The sequence below is a fragment of the Rhinolophus ferrumequinum genome, chromosome 18, assembly GCF_004115265.2.
Source record: "Rhinolophus ferrumequinum isolate MPI-CBG mRhiFer1 chromosome 18, mRhiFer1_v1.p, whole genome shotgun sequence".
Taxonomy (NCBI): domain Eukaryota; kingdom Metazoa; phylum Chordata; class Mammalia; order Chiroptera; family Rhinolophidae; genus Rhinolophus; species Rhinolophus ferrumequinum.
The window spans coordinates 30,438,415-30,464,634 of record NC_046301.1 but is presented as its reverse complement, the minus strand read 5'-3'; the positions used below and the strand labels follow the sequence as shown (position 1 = coordinate 30,464,634).

General features: G+C 38.0%; 1 protein-coding gene across 3 annotated transcripts in view; it reads right to left on the bottom strand.

Moving 5' to 3' along the window:
* Positions 1–26,220, bottom strand: part of MSRA (methionine sulfoxide reductase A) — a 336,169-nt gene that overhangs the window by 282,749 nt on the left and 27,200 nt on the right. Inside the window, exon 1 of one of the 3 annotated variants that reach the window (XM_033135140.1) lies at positions 21,151–21,634. The exons of the other annotated variants lie outside the window; for them this stretch is intronic. Within the exon in view, the coding sequence (XP_032991031.1) occupies positions 21,151–21,163 (13 nt within the window). The 5' untranslated portion in view covers positions 21,164–21,634. Of the gene's footprint in view, positions 1–21,150; positions 21,635–26,220 lie in introns of those variants that run through there. 3 annotated transcript variants of the gene reach the window in all.

Sequence of the window (26,220 nt, the reverse complement as noted above, 5' to 3'; positions counted from 1 at the left end):
CAGGTGCCAATAGTGCCTATATTCAACTTTGTCCAGTTATACTCTTTGACTCTATTTCTGCCAGGACCCTGACGAAAACAGTCCCTTTGTCAACTACATAGAGAGACAATTCTAAGATTTTACTGTTCTCAGTATTCTACTCAAGGCCCAAATTCTGGGACATCTTCCCCTCAACCCCATCTCCTCTCCTGCCCTAAGGCTGCTCTTCACTGACAACCTGTACTCTCCAATAATCGAGCCCATGCCTCTATTAGAGCACTCAACTCTCTTTTCTTCGTCATGCATTTCTTCAAATGCTTTTCTCTCCTAAAGGGCAAGGCTGTATATTAATCATCTCAGTAACCCTAGTGCTTATCAGAGAACCAAATATATAAAGAAATACCTTGCCACGATTGCTTTTTATGCTAAAGTAATTCCACACTTCAATCATTCAGCTCACTGCAAACCACTCCCAAGTGTAAGACTTGATCACCAATTTTCTGAGGTTGCAGCAGAAAGCATATTAACCAAATGGCCTTCATTATTACCTCCTCTTGATGCTAAGGAACGTGACCCAATGAAGACTTAAATAACAGGCTCTTAGAGAGTCCTGTTATCATCTTGTTCATCAAAAATCTTTTTCCTTCAACAGACACCCCTTCATATTTTATTATGAAGACAGGCATTTTATGGACAAATGATAGAGCAATATTAAAACATACTAGAAATCACATCCAGGATAATAGATCTCCATGGAGCAATAGCTATAATTCACTATCATGTCTCATAGAGAGTAGTTGTGTAGACACAGCTATGAACTACAAGGAAGCAGAACAATCAATAGCCTGCACAGATGTATGAAAGCTAAAAGGCACACTCTAGGTCTCCCATGTTTACAAGGGATTCCAGAGGTCTTAGGAATAGGGGCAGTCTCCTCAAGCGTCTCTAGAACCTGCCTTCATGAATACTGAGATCCTCCTGGAGAGGGCCAACCCAGCCAGGACTGAACCAGGAAGCCAAAGATTGTTACTTCAGATATTCTGGGCACCAATGGATTCTACCCAAAGTGATCCTACATCCCAGACGTTCTAGGGTGAGACTAACTCTGTCATTGGGAGGGTTCAGGGGGGTGAAGTGGGAGTTGGGAGGGGGGATACTGGATAAGAGTTTCACAGAAAGGTAACAGAAGAGCTGGTTTTAAAAAATGTGTAGAACTTTACCAGCTAGTGAAAATAAGAAAGAAAAGTCTAAATAAAGAAAACAGAAGGTACAAAGGCACAGAGGTAGAGAAAAGCATGGAATCCGTGGAAAGGGCAAAAAGATCAAGCACGGGTATGCGGAGGAGTGGAAGGAGATGGGGATACCAAGATGGCTTGGGGTGAGCTTGTAAAGAACTCTGAATACTCGGATGACGAGTCTGGACTGTACAGTGTGGGAAATGGAGAGCCACTCACTTGACGCCTCTGAAAAGATTAGAGATCACGGGGCTTACAGTTTTCCCACAGTGAGATTATAAACCAGTTGAAGTAAAGCTATATCTGCTATGATTATGTGTGTCAGGCAGGTGCGTTTACACATAGGTGGAATCATGATTTACACATTTTTGTTTCCTCTTAGCATTTCCCATAGTTCGCTGCACAAAGCTAACCCTCAGTCGATGTCAGATGAATACATGAATGAAAGAGTCATTATTATAAAGTCTTTCCTATATGAAGGATGTACACCAGTGACTGATTGTACCTGCCAAGGCTATGTAGGCAATGAAGTAAAAACATTACTCCAACACAGGAGTGAGGTGTAAGAAAACTATAGCTAATGCTCAAAATCTGCCAACCAACGTTAGACCAGCGGGACAGTTAAAACCCAGTGAAAATAAAATAACCAAGAGCTCTCACTAAAATCTGGTAAACACCTTTGATTTGATGTCTGTGTCTTTCCTGACTGATGAAAATTAAACATCTCCTGAGAGTGATGAAGGGCTTCATCTGGCTTTGTTTACGTTCAACCTTTGGTATCTTCTGATCAAGATGGAATGTTAACGCTTGTGTTCATTCAAGCAAGGAAGAGGGAACCCAGGATTTTCTTTATCACAGCAATCAGAGATTCATTCATGACTGACAATGAGAGTAAGTGTAAGTTTTCTCTGACGACATTCCTCACTGGTTCATCAGAGCAAAGAGAGTTCAAGTTATCGAAAATTAAAATATTTTAATGCTTGCAAGCAACATTCACAGCTATCACCAAAAAGCCTGAAAGGTATGTGCTTGGTCTTGAGGTAACTGGACAAGTACATGTATTGATTTTATTGCACGTCAGCACCACCAAATCACTGACTATCCATATATACAAGACACTTCGTTGGATTAATAAAAGGCAGGAGCCCTACAGTTAAGATTCATTTTAATACCCAGAATACAGGAACTTCCATTTACAGAAAGCCCGTCTCCTCTCTCCATTCCCAAAGAGGAGGCCCGGAGCTCACACTTACACAGGAAAGAACAGCCCACGCTCACCTTTCAAGGCACACTGCAGCTGTCCCAAGTGCTGGGAAGTGGTGGCCGGCAGGCCCAGCCCGAGGGGAAGCTGTGGATTCTCTACACTACCTTTGGTACCCCTCCCAGGGGCTCTCGCTTCTCTTTTTTGGCAATCTTCTCCATAAATGCCCAGTGCTCTCCTGAGCCCAGGGAGCCCTACTTCGCCATCCTCTCTTGAGACTTACACATTCTGTGTCCCACCCTTTGCCGTTGGCCCTTCCCTTGAAAACCAACTTGGGAAATGAATCCTCAACAAAGTAGGAATGCCTAATGAGAATGGCTCATGAAGTCCTATGGAGGAATCTGTGTTCTAAAAGAGGACGCCTGGAAAGTATCAGGCAAAGAAATAATTTTCCAAGGTAGAATTTCAGGCATTATTCAGCCAGAGTTATTTTGCGCAGGTATGCCGTTTCAGCACTCCTCATAGTATTCCATGAGGTAAACCAACTAGTTTGCCAATATCCACGCCTCTACCTCACCCACAGCCCAGTCAGAACTTAATCTTGTTTAAACGCTATGATGCCCACTCCATCTCTGTGCTGTGTGGCGTCCTCGACTTATCACAAAGGCATCTTATCACCCTGTATCAAAATGACCTATTTACTTGTCTAGCCTCTTGCTCCCAACAATCTGAAGATATTCTAACGGTGGGGACTACATCTTTGATCTCTGTACGCTAGAGCCTAGCAGTGCTCAGCATACAGTAAGTGCTCAATAACGGCTTGCCAAATAAAGACATTTTTTGCTCAGTATGCAAAGTGAATGGACTATTATTATTATTTGGTGCGTTGATACTATAATCTGACTTGGGTTTTAATGCCATTAGTTGCAAGGATGGTTCCTTTCTTTTTTGACACACAGCTTTAAGCCACGGGACATGACAGCAGATAGCAAGGCTCCTGTTTCAGCAGCCTGGGGTTACGGCAATGGCTCCAGCTAAGAACTGACACCTCATTCTCCTCTAGTCGCCATGGGTTATAAATTAAAGAAATGTGTAGTATCTATGGGGATTGCAGCTATTCTGGCCCTACTATCCCCACCACAGCCTGACTTTTTCTCAAAAATCAGTGTCTTAGTTGTTTTGTTGTTTTAAAAACTGCCAGGAACTTTTAACATCCTTGCTATATCTAATGCTAGCACTTAGCAAAATGTCTGGCACATAATAGTAGCTCAATGATATGTTCTCACAGTATGCTGCAGTTGTCCTTTATAATTTGCAGAGATATAGCATACACACACACACACACACACACACACACACGCACACCCCATATATTTGATCTGCTCCCCCACTATATTGAGGACAGAAATCTGAATGTTACTCTCCACTGCGTCCACAGCTCTCAGCATAGCACGAGGCACATGGTAAATACTCAAAACATATCTGTTGAATGAATATTGTTAGAAGTAAATTAAGCAGGGCTGAATCTACATAAACAACCATTTGTCTAAGAGAGAGACAGAAGAATTAACCTAAGCAGCTTCAGGATTTGACATATTAACAGAGATTTAAGAGACCCTTGTACTATAGCCACCCAAGTGTGGCAGCTAGGTAAAGACCCATTATGAGTCTCTAACGGAGAACACTCTGCCACACTTGTGGCATAATAGCTTTTGAAACAATAGTGGCCATAATGTAGAAAAGTTCCGTCTCGTTCACTCATTCAACAAACATATACTGAGTGCCTACCATGTGCCAGGAACTTTTGGAGAGACTGAACATTCCCATATTAAGACATTTCCAACCCCAATCACATACCCTTTCCCTTGAAGATAAGGTATGACATGTTACTGCTATGTTTTTAAAAATCCACCCCCCCCAAAAAAAAAGAAAAACCTTTCTGATCGTCCCTCCCTATGATGATTCCACTTGCTACAGGAGAAGAGATGGAGAAATCATAAATGGAGTTAACCTGGGGATGGATTTTATCATATACTTTGAAAACCTAGCATCCTATTGCTTTGGCTTTTACAAAGTGTTGAAAAGGGGACAAGATGAAGTGGTCCTGTGAGTGACAAATAAGCAGTGGTGCAGCACTGCAGTGAGGAAAGGAGCCATGGGGAGGTGGAATGATTTATGTTCACAGGCCACATCAGCATTCCAGATGGTTCCGTATTTGTCATCTGCACACCCCCCCCCCCCCACCAACAACACACAGCTGACATCACTCGCCATTGATTCATGCACCTCAATGACATGGCCACGTAGTGGGTACCAAGGAATGACTGAAGCCAGATCCAGATGTGCAAGTGAATCTATCACAGCCCAGAAACATTTCACCTGTCCCTGGATACAAGAGAAACCCTGTTGTCCTCCTGGGAAAATAAGATGATCTATTTAGTCCAATCAAGCAAACAGGAAGTTGTCAGACTCGGCTTGACCTCTAACTAGGACAATGACGGTCTGTCCGGCTTTCTCGGCACTTGTCAGACTGCTCCTAGATAAAATGCTGCTCTCCTTTCCGCATACCACTCCGCAATAAAGAGGTAGCTAAACTGGAGCAAGTTAGGAAAGCCATGTTAACTAAATCATGTCACATATAAATGGCTGAATACAGAAAGCGCATTTTTCAAATATGTGAAAGACTGCCATGTGTCAGAATTAGATTTTTTTCTGTATAACCCCAAAAGGGAAAAGGAGGATCCGCGGATGAAAGTAATAGGAAGAAAGATCACAGCACCACAGCTCAATAAAATAACTTATCAAAGACAGCGTGGGTCAGCCAGCCTGTGAAAAAGTGACCTCTCTCTATTGTGAAAACCAAGACAGTCACTTGACACAGATTCTGCAAAGGAGATGAAAGATCAGAGAAGCGATTTTGCTAGATAATATTTAAGTTATGAGAGTCCATTTTAAAAAGTGCAGAAACATCTAAAGAGAATCTTCAAATGCACTCATCAGACAATGACATGAATAACAAGTGGCAGCTTTACATTGTTTCTCCCAACGAAACTGTTCACCCTACTTCTAGCCCGCAGTGAGACTGACTTATTCGAATCTCCTTTGGCTCCAGACACCCCCTGATATGATCGTAGTGGGCAACAAAATGGGATCAAGGCTAGAACGCAAGACACAGATCTGGACAATCCACATCCTTGAGGAAAAAAGTCATCCAGAAATAACCAAGAATTGAGTAAAATAAATCGAGGAGGGGGCTGCTTCTCTTAGAATCTGAACAAAAAAATATAAGGAAATAGGCCAATCCTTGCTTCTTGCACACCCAGCTTCGAATAGATATTATTATAATAACTAAATAATTTTGATGGTGCTACAGGGAACAACGCGGGGCCTAGATGTGGGTTTTATTTGCGGCAACGTCATAACCCTGCGCAGAAGCGCAGTAAATGTCTGTTGACTTAATGAATCGCTCAATGAGGCAATCAGGCAGGCTTGGCCCTGCATCTGAGAACCAGGGACTAACTGAAATCTACGATCTTGGGAACAAGAGGTGATACACTCTACTAACGGCAAACGTGGTAAGTAGATGGCCCTGTATATATATCGAACTCAGAAATTATGGTAGCCTATCTTTCACTGGCTAGTGATGGTAAAACCCAGAGCTAGGTAAGGTCACGTTCAGACTGGTTTTGGACCGCATGCGACCATTTGATCACTACCCTGAATAATTCAGCTGTCAATGAAAAAAAGATGTCAAATGAACTTCATGAAATTAATGATTTCAGCCCCTCATTAACATTCTTCAAAAGACACACCAAATTACTATAAGAGACCAACTGTTTCTTCAAAAATAGTAATGATATAGCTTCAACATGTGTAAGTACAAATGTAAAAGTACATCATAAGAAAAAAGAAAGCACTTATACACTTTTGCATTTTAGTACTCCAAATATTAATTTAAATACATTAAAATTAAGTGCTCGGGAGAAAGGGGTTAAAATTGATAAATAGGACCAGCCAGGTGGCTCAGGCGGTTAGAGCTCCATGCTCCTAACTCCAAAGGCTGCCGGTTGGATTCCCACATGGGCCAGTGGGCTCTCAACCACAAGGATGCCAGTTCAATTTCTCGAGTCCCGCAAGGGATGGTGGGCAGCGCCCCCTGCAACTAAGATTGAACACGGCACCTTGAGCTGAGCTGCCGCTGAGCTGCCACTGAGCTCCCGGATGGCTCAGTTGGTTGGAGCGCATCCTCTCAACCATAAGGTTGCCGGTTCGACTCCCACAAGGGATGGTGGGCTGCGCCCCCTGCAACTAGCAACGGCAACTGGACCTGGATCTGAGCTGCGCCCTCCACAACTAAGACTGAAAGGACAACAACTTGAAGCTGAATGGCGCCCTGCACAACTAAGATTGAAAGGACAACAACTTTCCTTGGAAAAAAGTCCTGGAAGTACACACTGTTCCCCAATAAAGTCCTGTTCCCCTTAAAAAAAAAATTGATAAATATATCATTTGAAGTCAAACGTGGTTCCTTTGCCAAAGTATTTATTTTAAAGGCAGGAACTATACGCATTTTATCTCCTGGTCTAAATTTGTGTTTTGCTATGCTCAACAATTTTAATGCCAAGAGAAAGAAACTAAGTGAGAAAGGGAATGTACTGGTCTGAACCTGGAGAGTTGATCTAATTGAACTGAAAGAATTAAAACCCGTCTCCATCTGTTCAGTACACCTGCTGATGGAGCACTACCACAGGTAGGGAGGAAATCCATCAGAGACCAGTTATAAATAGATTTTTATTTCATCTGCTAAAAGCTTGGCAGCTGAGGTGGGAGGGCTGTCCGCATTGGCAGCCAGGCAAAAGCTCCGAGCTGCTTTTATGTTTAGGTGAAAGGAATGAGGAGACAGAAACCCGTAAAAAAAAAACAACATGAAGTCGATTTCCCAACAACTCATTTGACAACCAACCAACCGTCATTAAGTTTGTTTAAAAACGTGTCGGGCATTTCTGATGAGTGCTGGCGAGATAGGAAGATCAACCCCACCCCCTCGTGGGGATCGTACAGAAAGCGGGTGTGCAACAGGCGTGTTATGTGGCAAAGTGTATGTTCCAACTTCCCTTGTGCCATTTATAAAATTAAATAAAGAGTGGGAGAGCACTGATAATGTGGTAATGCCAGCTTGCTCGATATGCCATATCTTTCTGAGCACGAGGTGTATGGAAAGGCTCAATGTACCAGAATATCCATCGGAATAAAACGTGCTCATGGAAAACGGAAATCAGCAGGCCCAGCCCATATGCTACCAGAAGGACGATAAGTGGCAAGGGCCATCTGGGTCCCTCTTTCAAGGTGTAAGTCAGACACAGGAACTCTTCCTCATGTCCCCTTCAGCCTCTAGAACGGCACCTCACACCTGGAGGGAGAGCACCCGCCAGCATTCAAGGGAAGTGACAAAAGGGTCTTGCTCTTTGAGTAAAAACGGAACTCATGGATGTCTCGAGACAGGCTTGACATGACTATCTGGATCAGATACTTAAGAGCGAAACATCAGAGATTATACTTCCAAACAAGACCCTTGCGGAAGGGGTGTGGGGGAGGGAGAAAAAGAGAAGGTTTATTTCACTGGGGGGAGCGCAGGCTTAGGGAACACTTCCTGATGCCCTTCAAGAACATTAAGGACATTACAGAGAAGATAATGACCTGCCATTCCATTGCCACCAAGGACAACAAGAGAAACGGGGCTGAACTGCGGCAAGGGAACCCTGGGTTAAATATGAGGAAGAATTTCTTGACAACAAAGGTGATTCAACACCGAGAAAGGGAACTAGAGGCGATTTAGGGATGCTCTCTGGGGGTCTTTAAAAAAGTAGAATAGCTTCGCAACTATGTGGGGGTAATTTAGGTACAGTTCTGCCCGTGCCTCTGGCCTTTATCAGTGTTCTAATTCATCCCCCGGCCCAGACAAGACACATTCACCTCAGTAAACTCCTGTCACACTCTGCTCCATAATGAGCTCTCTGAAGGAGAATAAGCATTAAGAAAATGGCAAAAGCTCTCTTGGAAGCAAAACTCATTTTTCTTTATTTAAACTGCACGTTGGGTTTTTGTGGTTTTTCTTTTTCTTTTCCTAATACTTACATCCAGAAATAGCCAACAAAGCTCATCTCGGCTGATCTGTTATTCCAAAGTATTAAAAGGAATCCAGGTGGAAGATTAAGTGTGGAAAAGGTTCTGAGTCCGAGACACACGGAATAACTCATTACGCACCTCTTTACTAGGTGCTGGTTAGCATGGCAAAATGCTGCCCAGAAAGTCTGGAATCTGCTTCTCCGGAGGCTAAGAAAGATTCCCACTGGTTTGGATACAAAGAGGCAAACTAAATGACTTCTAAGATTCTAAAATCCTAGAGTCTTCGTTTCGATTATGGCTTTATACGTGGTGTGATGTTTTTAAAAATCGGAAGAGTCTCACATTCCAAAAGGTCCATATTCTCTAAACACATGAATTTTTACTCTCCCTCTCCACTGAAGAGGGAAAGGAGGCTTTTTAAACCAGGACCTCTTCTCCTGTCATACTCATCATTACACTTGATTGAATTTACTTGTGGTCTTTCTTCACCGCTACACTACAAGCTCCACGAAGGTACAGAGTATTTATGTTTTGTCCATCACTGTATCCTTATTACGTAGCTCTAGTAGACACTAAAATATTAAAAGTATGATGATACACTGCTTGAATGAATGAATGAATGAATGAATGAATGAATGAATGAATGAATGAATGGAGGGCAGAGGATTCACCTACATACACAGTCCCAAGGGGTGTATGGAAGGGGCTACTATAATAGTAGCAACTTGGTCTTCTAGTGACCCCATCACAGAGTGAACAAACGCCAAACAATGGAATAAACAAGGTATTTGGAGGCAGAAGACTTGATTTCAGCCCTAGTGTTGTCACTAACTAGGCCAGGCACTGAGCCTCTCTGAACCTCAATTTTCTCACCTGAAGAGAGAGAGAGAGAGAGAGAGAGAGAGAGAGAGAGAGAGAGAGAGAGCTGCAGTAACTTAGATACCAGAGAAAACAAAGGTTGTCATTAAACAAATGATATTATTGTCACATATTCTTTATTAAAGTTTTCCCTAAAACTTTTAAAAGTGGAGGAATGACTATTGCCAAATGCTTGATTCCAGAGAAGAATTCAGAAAGTAGAAGAAGGGAGAATTATAAAGCTTGGCCCATGAGAAGATATTTAGCTGGTTTCCTTCTGTGCTGTTGGGAGGTTCATTCACTGCACTAAATAGCACACAAACATCAGACAAACACGCATTGAGTGAAGCACAAAGGCCACTGCCCTCAAGAAAGGCAAGTCGGCAAAATCCAGACCAGGAGGCTTGCCCTATAGGTTTGGATTTGCAAGTCCAGTCTTTCATTGCTTATGAATTTCTACCTAAAACTTTACCCTTGGTTATGGCAAACTACCATCCAACAGGCAGTGGTGCCAAATGGCCTGATGAACTCAATTTCCTATCAGTGTAGTGACGAGTGTATACTTTCACACTCAGATTTTAAAATAATATATAATGATTACAGCAGTCACATATAAATACCAACTAGCAGGGAAAGGAGAGGGAAGGTTGCATGTACAACATCCAGCACCTGCCACCAGTACTCCTGGTTTCTGTATCTTCTGTGTGTTCTTTTATTCTGCAAAGTGATTTGGGAGATTAGGTGGGTTTTGTTGAGGCAGGACAGCTGAGGAAAGTTGGTGAATAAGTGCTACTTGATTGCACAACAAAAGATACACAAGGAGCCTGAGCCACAACTCAACTCCACTTGTCCCAACACTTTGAATTTATCAATTAAGTTATTTCTGTAGCAAGAGGACTGGTTACAGAAAGGAGAAAGCACTTACTACACTGAGATTATTCACTGTATAGAAATCACTGTAATCAGATCAACAGAACATTCTTTCTGAGAACTCCTATTTGGTAACATTGCTGGTGTAATTGGGAATGTGCCCATGTTATTGGCGTGCTGTAAAGGTTCTGCAAATAACAAGATAAAACTTCCCAGTGGTCATTAATTCAATAACTGGTACTAAGGTACTAAGAATCTGACAAAGATTTTAGTTGACCAAAAGTCTATATGGAAAATAAACTTTATCCTCTGGATATTAATTAAGGGGGGAAATCTGGTGCATTCAAAGAAATATTAATTCCATCAGCTCTCTCTGCTACATCCAAAAGCATGGATTCTAAGTATTATCATGAAAATCATCTCTGAAAATGAAAGTGTTACCATTTTTCAAACATATACCATAGTTTATTTCAAAAGTTGCTACAAGGAAAATGAAAAAATAAACCAAAAATTGAGAAGATATTTTCAATCCATGTAATAAAGGATTAGATTGTAAAATATACTACAAATTAATCAGAATAAAACAAGTCAAAAGAAAAATGTGCAAAGGATATGACAATACAATGTACAAAAAAGGAAATCAAAACTGTCAATATAGAAAGACGCTCAATCTTACCAGAGGGGCAGGTGGGGGGAAGGTGGTAGATGAGGGTAAACGGAATCAAATATATGGTGATGGAAGGAGAACTGACTCTGGGTGGTGGACACACAATGTGATATATAGATGATATATTATAGAATTGTACATTTGAAACCTATGTAACTTTGCTAACCACTGTCACCCCAATAAACTTTAATTAAAAAAATAAAAAACAAATTAAAAGATGCTCGATCTTGCTAAGTATTCAGGTCCACAAATAAAAATAACAGAAAAATATTTCCTGTCCATCAGATTGACAAAATTTTCAAAGTCTAATACTACCAAATATTGGTGAAAGTACAGATGCAGAGACATGAAAACTTTGATGCCCTATACAGGAATGTTAAGTGGTACAGGCGCTTTGAAGAATAATTTGGCATTATTGACTAAAGTTGACATATTTGGCAACTCAGCTCCATGTCTAGGTAATTCACCAAGAGATCACAATATATGTGTAGAAGACATGCAACTTGGCCATCATAGCACGGTTAGCACAAGGCAAAAAACAGAATGTCCATCAACAGAAGAACAGATAAACTAAAATGAAACACTGTAGCACTAGACCTACAGTAGCAACATGGCTAAATCTCAAAAATACCTAATCTCATTTGCAAAAGAATAGCAACAGTATAAAATCACTTCATATAAGTTTTTAATTATGTAAAACAATAGTTATATTGTTTATATATATAGCTTCATATATGTGTAGTAATAGTACAAAAATGTGCATAGAAATGGTCTACACCAATTTGAGGGATGAGAGAATCGGGCTTTAGTTAAATCCCTAATGTTCTCTTTTCTTTAAAAACAAAACAAAAAAAAGATCTGAAGAGAATAAATATGGCATTTGTTAATTCTGCATAATGAGTAAACGGTTATTCATTCTGTTTTATTCAGTACTTTATTATGTGTTTGGAAGTTTTCCATAATTAAAACTTTTTAAAGCATTTAAAAATACATGTGTATAACCGATCGTCTATTGGTACACAGAGCTGAAAATGATACAGAATTAGGTGCATTATCTTTACCCCTCACTGTCTATGTCTGAAGTAGCTAGACTAGATAATTATCTCTCAGGTTTGTGTAATACATATCAGTTAAATTGCTTTCAGGCATATTATCTCATTTAATACTCTTAGTAACCCTTGGGTTTAGGTATTACGACACCAAGTTTTTAGATAGGAATAGGCAACCTTTAGAGTTTTGGAGAATTTTCCAAGATCACCCAGTTAGTAAGTGATCCAGTCCTGGGGTCCAGCGCTGTCATTACTATACCATAAATAACCATTAAGAACCCCGAAAATCTATTATTCTAAAGACATATGCATCACCTTTAAGATTTGTGTTATTGACCTGACACCATAGATGTGAGTTAGCAAATGAAATGAAATACTTAATCAATGAAATTTTTTAAGCTTCCAGTCAGATGCATGTCTTCTGACTATTGCTAATATATTGATCTCTTCTAAAAACTAAGTTACAAAAGTCTGACAAACCTAGCATGTTACTAATGGGAAAAATGCAAACCTAGAATAGACAGACTTTGCTCTCCTTTTAAAAATGAATTTCTGAAGTTATAATAAAGTAGAAACTATAATCCTATTTCTTCATTTAAAATCTTTTCTTTGATGTGCTAATGGTAAACACATACAAATCTTCAAGGATCTAGTGATTAGAGAGGGCTCAGTCCCTGATTTGAGAATTTGACTATCATTAAATAAGTTGTCAAACACAAGTATCGCCAATATAAGCTAAATTTAAGGAATCCACAGCTCAGAGACTGTTCAGGTTATTTCATCAACTAACTACAAAACTAACGATAAAAATAATGGTATTGCCTATAAGGAGCCTGAACTTTACCCCAACCCAGCAAGAACAAGACACCCATTCCACATTGGGCTGCAAATAAAGGCCAATGAAGAGCCTGGACTTCCACCTCCACCTCGCAATAATGAGGGAGTGGTCCCTTTCCCCCTGCTGGAATGATGTCAGAGGAGGTCTGTTAAAACAGAAGATTTAAGTAAGATCCAGAGTCTCATAACATAATACCCAAAATGTCCAGGATATAATCAAAATGACTTATCACACCAAGAACAAGGAAAAACTCAACTTGAATGACAAAATACAATCAATTGATGCCAACACCACGATGAAATGGATGCTGAAATTATCTGACAAGGATTTTAAAGCAGGCATCATAAAAACATTTCAACAAGCTATTATGAACACACATGAAAGAAATGAAAGAAATCAAAAGTCTCAGCAAAACAATAGCAGATAAAATACAATAGCTGAAATTAAAACTCACTAGGTGGGATGAAGATGACAGAGGAAAGAATCAGTGAATTCAAAGATAGGAACAATAGAAATTACCTAATTTTTTAAACAAACAACAGATTTAAAAAAATGGTCAATGTCAACAACCTGTAGGACTATACAGATGATCTATCATTCATGTCACCCAAGTCCTGGAAGGAAAGGAGAAAGAGGGTGGGCCTAAAAAAGTACTTGAAGAAATGATGTCTGAAAACTTCACAAATTTGGCAGAAGATATAAATCTGAGTGAACCCCAGGATACATCCAAAGAAATACATGCCAAAATACATCATAATCAAATTCTGAAAACTAAAGACAAGGAGAAAGATTTTGAAAGTAATGAGAGAGAACAGCTTACCTAGAAGGGAAAAACACTTGGAATGATAGCAGGTTTCTTATCAGAAATCACAGAGGCAGAAGGAAATGGCACAACATTTTTCAAATGCTGGGGGGAAAAACGGACTGTCAGCCCAGAATTCCATATCCAGCAAAAATATCCTTCAGGAAAAAAGGGAAATCAAGACATTCCCAGATGAAGGAAAACTAAGAGGCTGTGGCCAGCAGACCCACCCTAAAAGAATGGCTGAAGGAAGTTCTCTAAACCAGAAATGGTAAGAATGCTAAGTAACCACTTTGTGTAAAAAAATGATATGACTATTACATCCCATGATAATGTATAAATACTATTTTATAGTGATTAGACTATTGCCCTGATTAACACACCATGAAAAACTCTTTTCTACAAAATAGTTTAGAGATGACAAACGTGGTGTTTGGGTTATTTCCACAAAAAGCTAGACATCATGAGCTCTTAGTCAAGTCTATAACCTTCTATTTATTATACCACTATCTATACCACTATCTATGAACATCAAATTCGACTTACATCATTTCAGCTTACGAGTTTTTCAAAAATGTAACTTGATATGAGTGCTAATACTGTCTATTGGTCCAGCAGCTCCACTTCTGGGTATATGCCCAAAAGAATTGAAAGCAAAGACTCATACAGATATTTGTATCCCCATGCTCAAAACAACATTATTTGCAACAGCCACAAGGTAGAAACAACCCAAGTGACCGTGGACAGACGAAGAAGTAAACACAATGTGGGATACATACAATGGAATATTTCTGAGCCTTAAAAAGGAAGGAAATTCTGATGATACATCATGCATGGATCTTGAGGACACAATTCCACTTATATGAGGTACACAGAATAGTCAAATTCATAGAGACAGAAAGTAGAATGGTGGTTTCCAATGACTAGGAGTGGGGGGCATGGGAAGTTGTTGACAAATGGGTAGAGAGTTTCAGTTTTACAAGATGAAAAGATTTCTATGGATGGATGATGGTGATGACAACACAATATGAATATACTGAATGCCACTGAACTGTATACTTAAAAATGGTTAAGATGGTAAATTGTAGGTTATGTATTTTTACCACAGTTTTTTAAAAATTTAATTTAAAAAATAACAATATCTACCATTTATTGAGTACTTACTATGTACCAGGCACTATGCTAAGAGCTTTGCACATATTTCCTTATTTCTCCTCCTAAGAACCTTAAAGGAAGATAACATGATCTCTGCTTTACAAATGAGAAAACTGGAGAAACATCTATTCAGGTCCTCTGCCTATTTTTTAATTGGCTTGTTCTCCAAAGAGGACATACAGATGGCCAACAGACATATGAAGAGATGCTCAGCATTACTAATCATCAGAGAAATGCAAATAAAAACCACAATGAGATATCACCTCACACCAGTTAGAATGTCTGTCATCAACAAGACACATAATAACAAGTGTTGAAGAGGCTGTGGAGAAAAAGGAACCCCATACACTGTCGGTGGGAATGCAGATTAGAGAAGCCACTATGGAAGGCAGCGTGGAGGTTCCTCAAAAAATTAAGAATAGAATTACCATATGACCCAGCAATCCCTCTCCTGGGTATCTACCCAAAAATTCTGAAAACATTTATCCGTAAAGATACATGTGCTCCAATGTTCACTGCAGCTTTATTTACAGTGGTCAAGACATGGAAACAACCAAAGTGTCCTTCAATAGATGATTGGATGAAGATGATGTGGTATATATACACAATGGAACACTATTCGGCCATAAGAAAGATGAAATAGTGCCATTTACGACAACATGGATGGATCTTGAGATTATTATGCTAAGCAAAAGTTAGACAGAAAAAGTCAAGAACCATATGATTTCACTGATACGTAGGATATAAAACTGAAAACAACAAAGGAACAAGACAAAGAAAGAAAGAAACAAAAACTCATAGACACAGACAATAGTTTAGTGGTTACCAGAGGGTAAGGGGGAGTGGGGATGGTAGATGAGGGTAAACGGGATCAAATATATGGTGATGGAAGGAGAACTGACTCTGGGTGGTGAGCACACAATGTGATATATAGATGATGTGTTACGGAATTGTATACCTGAAATCTATGTAACTTTACTAACCATTGTCACCCCAATAAAAAAAATAAAAAATAAAAAATAAATAAAATAAAATAAAACTTTTGTTGAAAAAGAAAAATGAGAAAACTGGGATTATGTAACCTGACCAAAGTTCAACAAATTAAAAATGGAGTCAAAATTTTCAGACTGAGGTTGGTGGGACTGTGAATCCCATTCTCTATACCCCTTGTTGGTAAAGGACTATTTGTTTCAAAGGCACTGGAACAAAGCACTCCTGAGTTTCTGAGAACAATTTGATCAAATTTTCAAGTAAGGGAAAATAACTTATAGAGGCTAATGGGAAAAGAGATACAAGTGCCATTGACGTATGAGATGAAAACCATGGTACCACTACAGAGGGACTAATCCTTCAAACGCTAAACTGTAAAACCACAATATTTCCCATAAAACCTCAAGATCCATATATTAGGGGTATTCTAATCACACAGCACCAAAAGATTCTTACCTATAAAACAGAAAATTTTAATTCTCATAACATTATAGAACACACAACACAAACAGATAACATTTTTCCTTTTCCACACTTGTTTTTAGGGAAATAAAATGACCTTAGCAAAACCAGTGACCAACCAGAGTCACGCCTTGCAGTTGGTGCTATTATTCACACTCTGTTGGGTTTCAGAATAAACTCCTAGATTCAATATTCTCTGAACCTTTTCTTTCACTTTCCCAGCATGTCTACGCACTCATGTCTCCTGGTTCCAGCATGTTCTCTGGAACTCTTCTAGTAACATTTCCAACACCATCTAGACACCAACAGTCACATCCTGGAAGGCTGCCCTTTCTCCCCCACCCTGGACCCTCTGACCTTCTTCCATTCCTGTTCATCCAGTTCCAAGCCTGGATTCACCTCATGCCCACTCTCTCCTGGGCCACCACTTGCACCCATGTTGACTTTGTACCTTCCTCTAGCAGACCAAGGCACAGGGTTCGGGCAAGAAAATGGAGACTGAATTACAGCCCCACACATCCTCAGTACAAACAATGCTCCTGACTCTGCCCCTCCCGCTCCTAGTTCTCAAAACACCCCTAGAGAAAAACCTAGACAGATGCTGTTCAACATGCACTGGCCTCAGCAGCTCTTCAGAATGCTTATCATACTCTTGATGCGGGCTGCTTCTGATATTCCAGCCTCACCCCAACATCCCACATTCGCCCTCACACACTCAGCAAAGTTAGTGATAGGACTGAAGCCGGCTATTGAGCAGTACCCTCAGCTCCCCACAAATTTTCCACACATCTCTTTCTCTTCCTCTCCCCCTCTCCCTTTCTCTCTCTCAATCCCCTCAGCCTTCTTCCCATGCTCGTAAGAAAGACTTTAAACTTGTTAGACCATCAGTTGGTCTGCTCCATGTTTAGGCCACCCCGCCAAGGTACAGTGCTGGGATCCTTTGAGGACACGGGGAGAGGGGGAATGCAAGACGATGGAGGGTCAAGTGGGAGGGACTTGTGCTCAGGGTCATTGTGGACCACACAAGTCCTTATTTTATATTGTCTCCAACTGCTACCTGGAAGGATTCTAACTTGGTCACAAAGAATGTGGCCCTACCCTCCTCCACCCATCTAAACACATACCAGCAGCAGAGACTCAAGATAAAAACACAGTGCTTTTTGTCTCTCAACCATGAGAAGAAAATTCTCTTGATCAAGTAAGACCCAAGAAGATAATAATCTAGTTTACAACTTGGTTTCTTCTTCCAAGAAATCCTTATTGGGTGGGCATTACGTACCAGTCTCTGTGCTAGGCACTGTTGCTAGAATTAAATGAGGTAACAGGTAAACTATAAAGAGAAATACATTTATCAATTATTCTTATGCTTCCCCCTATCTCCACTTAGACTATGAATTCCTTCCGGGCAGAAATCACCTCTTAGTATCCCCTATAGCCAGTATAGTACCTGGCACAGAACAGGTCCTCTAGGAATATTTGTTGAGTGACTTCAGCAGTCCAGACCTACAGCTGAAACATGTCTCGTCCCCATTCCATCAGCCACCAGCCCATCAGCCACCAGCCCTGACGCAGGCCTTGGCAACCATAACAGCTTCCAAGTTCCTCTCCCTGGCTCATGTGACTTGTAGCTCCTCTTCAGAATCTAAACCTATACCTTCTTTTTATATTAGAAAAAAACTGCATGGAATAAATAAGTTAAAGGCTCATTTATGTCTAGAGTCAATAGGTGTATTATGCTAATGTTATTGAACAAAGCTAAATAAAATAGACCTCCCCCAGCAAATTTACTTTCTAAGGACCATGCTGGCTTACAGATGTAGGGTAGGGTAGGATAAGGTAAGAAGGGGAGGGGAGGGTAAGGAATAGAAAGGGAAAAGGGAAAGGAAAGGAAGAAAAGCAAAAGGAAGAGAAGGGAAGGGAAGGGAAGGGAAGGGAAGGGAAGGGAAGGGAAGGGAAGGGAAGGGAAGGGAAGGGAAGGGAAGGGAAGGGAAGAAAATCCCTCATAAACAGGCCATTGTTTTTTACATAGCAGCCACATTTTTGAAAGTCCAATGATACCTACTTTGACATATGTAAAATCTAGAATGTGAGCAGTGGTTTAATCTTCCCTGTTCAATTTCTTCCTCACACCATTTGAATTGCTTATTTTACACATCTGTCAGAAGACTTGAACAACTGAGGCTTTTTGGCCAATAAGATGCAACAACCTAAATAATGGTAAAACAAAATCATATAGCTATACAGGCTGCAACTAATCGCCTGACTTTTTTAATAATAACACTCTATAATATATATGTTGTGCAATAAAAGTTAACATATTTTAATCTACTGAAATAAATCTTGTTACAATAGTGCTCTTTTCTCTCCAGGCTTTTGTACATATACTTTAAATCTATTCCTTCCGCCATGTATATGGCTTCCTTTCCCGTTACCCAAAATAACTTCATCAATAAAATATTAGCATACTTAAGTGGGTACTCAATAAGCATTTGTTTAAATGAATAAATGAGTGAATAATTATAAAATGCTGGACTAAGGTCCCCTGAGAGGTTTGCATTAATTTATAGAATTATGTGTTTATATGCTCAGGTATATACATCTAAATAGGACTTAATAATAAGCATCAAGTAGCAGTTAAATATTAATCCACTTCTGTCCTAATAATTCTACTTCAAAACATTATGTAATTCAAACTACAATGAATATATGCTGAGGTAGAATTAGTTCATTTACAATCATGACTATTTACATACTTTAAAATAAGATTTGAAATATTAATACTAATAGGAAAATAATGAATAACCTAAATGTCAGTGTTTTTGTAATATAAAAGTTCTAAAAGTAAAGAAGAATGCATTATGTTAAGCCTACATGCACGTGTTTGAAAATGTAATCAACACAATTTCTTAAAATACCTTTAAAAAAAGGTTGTACAAAGGAGTGTCTGTTATACCCAGTTAACAAGGAGCATCTTAACATGAGACTTTTTTCATTTTAAGATATGTAACAAGTAGACCAGAGAGAATATGTTGGTAAGAAATTTTATTGGGTATTACAGCTAATATTTATTATCAAATCTTAAGTCTAATACATACTACAAAATATAGCTTTACCACTCTCGAAAAATTTAATATTTCTTAAGGTATGTTCTGACACCTTTGTTTTTTAATTGACTTATTTTTTATTATACTGTTAGAAAATAATTGGACATAAAACAGTCTGGATATAAAATAAGTTTGTTCTTACTGAGTTCGCTGCAGAGAAGTTAGGAAACAAGCTAGCAAATAATTCTTTTAACGTGAAGGGCAAAAGGTCTTAAATAAACGAAAGAAGTTGTATATTTAGCAAACCTGTTTAAGAAGTAAATTAAAGTACATAAAAATCGGTAATAAGACGGTCACTATTAAAATGTAGCTCAAATTTAAACTTATTTACTGAACTTTCTTTTTGTTTCACATACTGTTGGTTTTCAGTATAGGCGCACATGATCCTGTGATCAGTTCAAAAAGGAAGCTGTAGCCATGCAAAACATCTCCTTTCCCAGTTCCTATCAGCATTGCCTTTTATGTCTTGGCGTCCATTTTAGGAGCATCAGCGAGGTGGTGGATAAAGAAGCTTATAAAACAAAGGTTGTCATTTTGGCAACCCACATAACCATTAAGTGATTTCATTGTATGGAAGATCAAGATGGTGATTAGTAAAAAAAAAAAAAAAAGTTGAAGGAAATACTTAATCTTAACTATGCAAACACCTTTCGTAGGTTTCATATATTTTTAAATAGTATTTATATATTAAATGCCACTCTCAGAATTGCTCTGTCATTATAATACTATAAAAACCATTTCAAACAATTGATTATTGAAGGCGCACAATAATATAAAGCTATAAACAAACAAACAAAAAATTGTTGTGAAAGGATTAACAAATCCACGATTACATACTCAAAACAAAAGCATCCTGGAGCAGTCTTTTATACTGTCCAAAATGATTAGCACTTATGTGAATATATATGATTTTCCTGTATTCTTTTAGCATATAAAGTAAAAAGAAAATATAATATTACAGGAAGTCAGAACCTACTACAACTCAAACTTTCTTGTTTTAGAAATAGAATACTTACAATGAGGGTGGTCCACAAAAATACGTGCCTTACAGTTAACCTCTCCTACTACAATGCTGATTTTTAAGAGCAGAACTATCATAATCCAACCATAACCGGGCCTAATAGGAAGTATTTATTGTTAAAGAAATTAGATATAAAGTATATATGTAAGTAAAATACTGGGTAGTATTGAAAAGAAAATCGATGAACTTCCTATATTTTCCTTCTACTTAAAAACATTTTGAGAGAGCCGAGCTATAGTAATCGTTTTATGATACAATCTAATCAGCTAAAAATAATGCAATTTTTCTCCATATATTTCAAGCACAACTTATCCAAAAGATTTAAATTTCTATTCTCTATCATTCCCAGACATTTTTGCCAACATCATAAAAATTACCTTTTACCATTTCCTTCTCACAATGAGAATTCCCTAATCGCACACATCTTTTAGACTTAGACACCTCCCCACCCACCTCCCCACCCACCTCCAAAAACTGGTTCAGAGCAAAGACACACACAAAAATAATGACCAAGCTCACATTTCTTGTTTGCCCTTCAAGCGAAGTCGGGTGTCTTCAGCTTGCCTTTCTGGTCTTCAGTGTTGTCACTCATTGCTGGGGGATGTAGTTTAGGACAGCACGAAGCAGCAGAAATAAAAGCTGTTGCTTTAAGAAAACGTTTTCTTAAACACATAGATAAAACAACTTTTACTCTGCCTTCCTGGCTAGGTTGCATAAAATCTTAGAAAGCCTCCTTGAAAAGTGAATGTCTACAAATGGGAAAAATAAAATAAAATAAAATCTAAAAACTTACGTTCTGAACACATTCCGAAGGATGTCTGATTTGATTTGAAAGCAGGTTTGTATTGTTGAACAAACTTTTATTTTGTAGAAAATTAATATCCTCTCTAAATACAAATTTGCCTTGCCATCTTCTACATTAATCCTGTCTCTCATGGTATAATCATACATGCAAAAATTCAAGTACAGTATTTCCCAAATGCATGGACACTGTGGAAGCTTCATTTTGAAACAGGCTTTTATTTCCCTTAATACTGGTGACTAAACGTCATTATATGTACCAACACTTTCAAATAGCCCAAGAGACTTAAAAAGCCTTCTAAGTTTGAAAACCAAAAAGTTCTGAGTTTTTCTGTACCCCAGGACGGTTTTCTTTCCTGAAGCTCAAGCCGAGAAAGCAGACAAAAGAAGCTGATTTGACTGAGCTGTGCCAAGTCTTGCCTTTTTTTCTTTCCTCAGCTCTCCCTCTGCCTCTCTCTCTCTCTCCCTCTCTCTCTCTCTCTCTTTCTCTCTCTCACTCTTTTGCTCCCAGTATGGCAACCTTCCGAGCAGTCTTGGCGGGAGTCCAGCCTGTGCCAGTCTGTCTGAATTCTTGTCTCCAAAAGATGTCCTTTGCGGATCAATTAATACATCTGAAAACAGGAAACTGCGGCACGGTACCGAAATCCTGGCACCAACAGCATCGACTTCTGCCAAATCACCTTACAGATTTCATGGTATCCTACCTTTCATAATCATTACTAACATGTTCCCAGAGCAATAATGAAGTACTAGAAGCCATTCACTGCTCAGCAATAAGGAATCTGTTCCCTAGAAATGTCCATATGCGACATATGCACAACCTGCAGTTAATCAAAATTCTCCTGTGAGAAGAGATGTACGTAACTTTAATAAGCACCACATACTGTATTTCTTTTTATAAGACTTGCTTTCTCTTGCCGTGCTGCAAAGAATCATGGGAGAATAGAAAAGGAGGCATACAGATTAAAATTAAAACTCTATGCCCAAATAAATCATGCTTTACCCTATGGGAAAAGAACCGTTCTGAATGATCTGCAATTCCTATTATTAAGGAAATTCTAATATAAACTGTATCCAACATTTTACTGGAGATGAAGGGAAGAAGGAGTTTTTTTCAAAACATAAATATCAATTAAAAGGGAAAGAAAACAGGGTGGATTTAGTAAAATTACATGTATTTTAATATTTTTGAACCTCAAGTTTCATAGTCACTTGCTTACTAAATTCATATGTCTAATAAGTATAAATAAATACCGTTACTTTTGTTTGTAGCATGCACATCTTTTGAAGTAAAATAGCTGGTCTGCGCTTTCACACATCTACATGTCCTTTGTGGATCAATTAATACATTTGAAAACACGAAACTGGAGTACATTCCCCAAGTCCTATCACCAACATCATCAACTTCTGCCAAATCATTTTCTGCCATTTCATTTAAGAATTCTTTTTACCTTTGATGCTTGAAAATACAGAACAGCTACACTCTATAATCACCATGGTTTCATAGAAACAACCCAGAATAATAGGTTCTAGTCCTTGGCTCTGTCTTTCTAAATTATGTAAAAGTCTCAAATTGCTCAATCTATATAACCCTCAGTTTGCTTATCTATCAAATATAACAATCAGTGACTTCCTCCTCTGTGCTCCAAAAATACGGTTTATACTCAGTACACCTCCATTCCAATTGTATAGCAATTAGTTGAGTATGTGTCCTCTACCATCCAAATGTGTCATCCTCACAGGCAGGACCATTTGTCACTTATCTAAGAAAACTGAAAGTCTTGCATAGATCTTTTCATATGCAGGTGCTCAACAAATCTATTAGGTGAATGAATTATGACAATGGATCACACAACTATCACTCTAAAGTTTCATAAAATGATGAAATATGATAATGAAAAACAAAACCATGTATTACTGAATCATAAAGTTGATAGATCAGAGAAATGCTACAGAGATATAAGGGTTGAATTAAAGCACTAACAGAAATGTTCCACGCTATCCTTTCACATAGGGATGGTGAAACATGGGCAGGACGACAGAGGGTTTGCAATTTATAATAAAATTATTAGAAACTAGAGAAAAAGAGAGAATCTTGAAAGCAGCAAAGAGAAGTGACTCCTCACACACAAGGGAGCCTCAATAAGATTAACAGCTGATTGCTGATTGGAAACCATGGAGGCCACAGGGCAGTGGATGACATATTCAAAGAAAAAAAAATCCACCAAGAATTCTACATCAGCAAAACTCTCCTTCAAAAATCAAGGAAAAATTAAGACATTCCCAGATAAACAAAAACAGAGTTTATTGCTAGCAGATCTGCCCTATAAGAAATACTAAAGGAACTTCTATTTCAGGCGGAAGTAAAAGGAGATTAGACAGCAACTCAAATCCACATGAAGCAATGAAGAGCACAAATAAAGGTAACTATAAAAGCAAATATTAAAGACTGGGTACACGTAGTTTTTGTTTGTAATACTTTCTCCTATCTGATTTGAAAAAGTAACAGCATAAAGTAATAATTATAAATCTGTCTTGATGGGCACAAAATGTAAAATGTATAAAAATGTAATTTTTGACAGCAGGATAAAGGAGGGATGGAAAGTACTACGTAGGAGCAAAGCTTTGTATACTATTGAGATTAAGTTGATATTAATCTGAATTAGATTGCTATAAATTAAGATGTTAACAGTAATCCCCAGAGCAACCACTAAAAAATAAATAAATAAGAGAATTAAAATGTTACAATAGGAAAATAATTTAAAATATTTATTTAACACAAAAGAAGGTAGTAGTGGAAGAACAAAGGAGAAACAAAAACAAAGATACAGAGAAAATAGCAAAATGAGAGAAGTAAATCCAACTTCATCAGTATTTAAATTAAACTTAAATGAACTAAAGATTCCAATTAAAATCCAATTGGCAGGATAGATAAAAATAAATGATACAACTATATGCTGTCGGCAAGAGACACATATTATATTCAAAGATACAAAAATGTTGAAAGTAAAAGGATGAAAAAATATATACCATGCAAACAGCAACTATAAGAGAGTGGACTGGTTACACTAATATCAGACAAAATAGACTTAAAGACAACAACTGTTACTAAAGATAAATAAGGACATTCTACAATGATAAAAGAGTCCATTCATCAAGAAGATACAACTGTTATAAACATATATAAACATGTACATGCATATACATTATATATGTATAAACACATATACACATAACAAAAGAGCATCAAAGTACATAAAACAAAAAATGAAATAACTGAAGGAAGAAATAGACAATTCTAGAAATAGACAATTCTCCAATAATAGTTGAAGAACTCAATATTCCATTTTCAATAATGGATGGAACAGCTATATACTCTGAAAATAGGACCTAGCCGAACAATCAGCTCTAATGCGTCTTTTGGAGCAAAAATTTATAAGACCCAGTCTTATACTATATAGTAAAACAAGACCAGGTCTTAACGTTAATGTTTGCTCTAAAAGACACATTAGAGCTGATTGTCCGGCTAGGTCTTATCTACGGGGAAACATGGTAAAAGATCAGCAAGGAAAGAGACGACTTGAACAACACTACAAAACAACTAGATCTAACAGACGTCTCTAACAGCATAAAGCAATAATTATAAATCTATGTTGATGGGCACACAAAAGAATACTCCACTCAATAACAGCAGAACACATTCTCAAGTGCACACAGAACATTCTCCAGGACAAAACATGTTAGGCCATAAAACAAGCCTCAATAAATTTGAAAGTATTGAAATCATACAAAGTATTTCTCCAACTATGATGGCATAAAAGTAGAAGTCAGTAACAGCATAAAAATATTAGGAAAATCACAAATATCTGAAAATTAAATAACACTCCTAAATAACCAATGAAGAAATAATAAAAACTAGAGTGGAGATAAATGAAATAGAGAAAACAATAAAGAAAATCAGACAACGATATTGCAAGAAAACTGCAGACCAATATCCTATATGAATATAGATGTGAAAATTCCAAACAAAATACTAACAAACTGAATCTAGCAATATATAAAAAGGATTATAAACCATGACCAAGTGGGACTTATCCCAGGGACACAAGGTTGGTTCAACATAGAAAAACCAATTGATGTACTATCGCATATGAATAGAACAAAGACAAAAAACTCTTTATGACCTCAGTAGACACAGAAAAAACATTTGGCAAAACCCAACATCTTTTCATGATTAGAAACAGATCTGCATTAAAAAGAGCACTGAAGAAGGAGTAAGTGAAGGTAAAATAAATTTTTTTTATTTTTCTTATTTTAAGTGATCTAACAGATAACAGTTTGTTCAAAATAATAACAGCAATATCCCCAATTATATCCTTTGTGTATACATGTGCGTGTTTATACACACTTATGCACGCTTATATATGAGTGTAATGAATGATAGCAATGATACAAGGGACAGGAAGGACAAACTAGGATTATTTTGTTATTACAAGGTACTCACACTACTTGTGAAGTATTACAGTGTATTTGAAATTGGATTTTGGTGAGTTGCAAATGTTTATTGCAAACTCTAGAGCAATCATTTTCTTTAAAATAAAAATAAAAGATACATAATTGATACTGAGTAAGGAGAAAAAAATGGAATCACATAAAATGCTCAGTTAAAGCCAGCAAAAAGAAAAAACAGAGAAGACAAAACCAGGAACAAAGAACAAGGGCAACAAAATAGAAAACAGTAACAAATATGGTAAATATTTATGTAACTATATACCAATAATCATTCTAAACATCAATGCACCAATTAAAAGACAAGAGATTGTCAGAATGGGTTAAAACATATGTCTACAGAAAAATTTGTACACAAATGATCATAGCAGTATGATTCATAATAGCCCCAAAGTGAAAACAATCCAAATGTCCATCAATTGTATGTAAACAAAATGTGGTCTATCCATACAATGGACTAGTTATAACTCAGCAACAAAAGGAATTATTATTTAAAAATCTCCCCAAATCCTGACTCTTCCATGTTTGTTCCTGGTGTCATAACATAAATGAT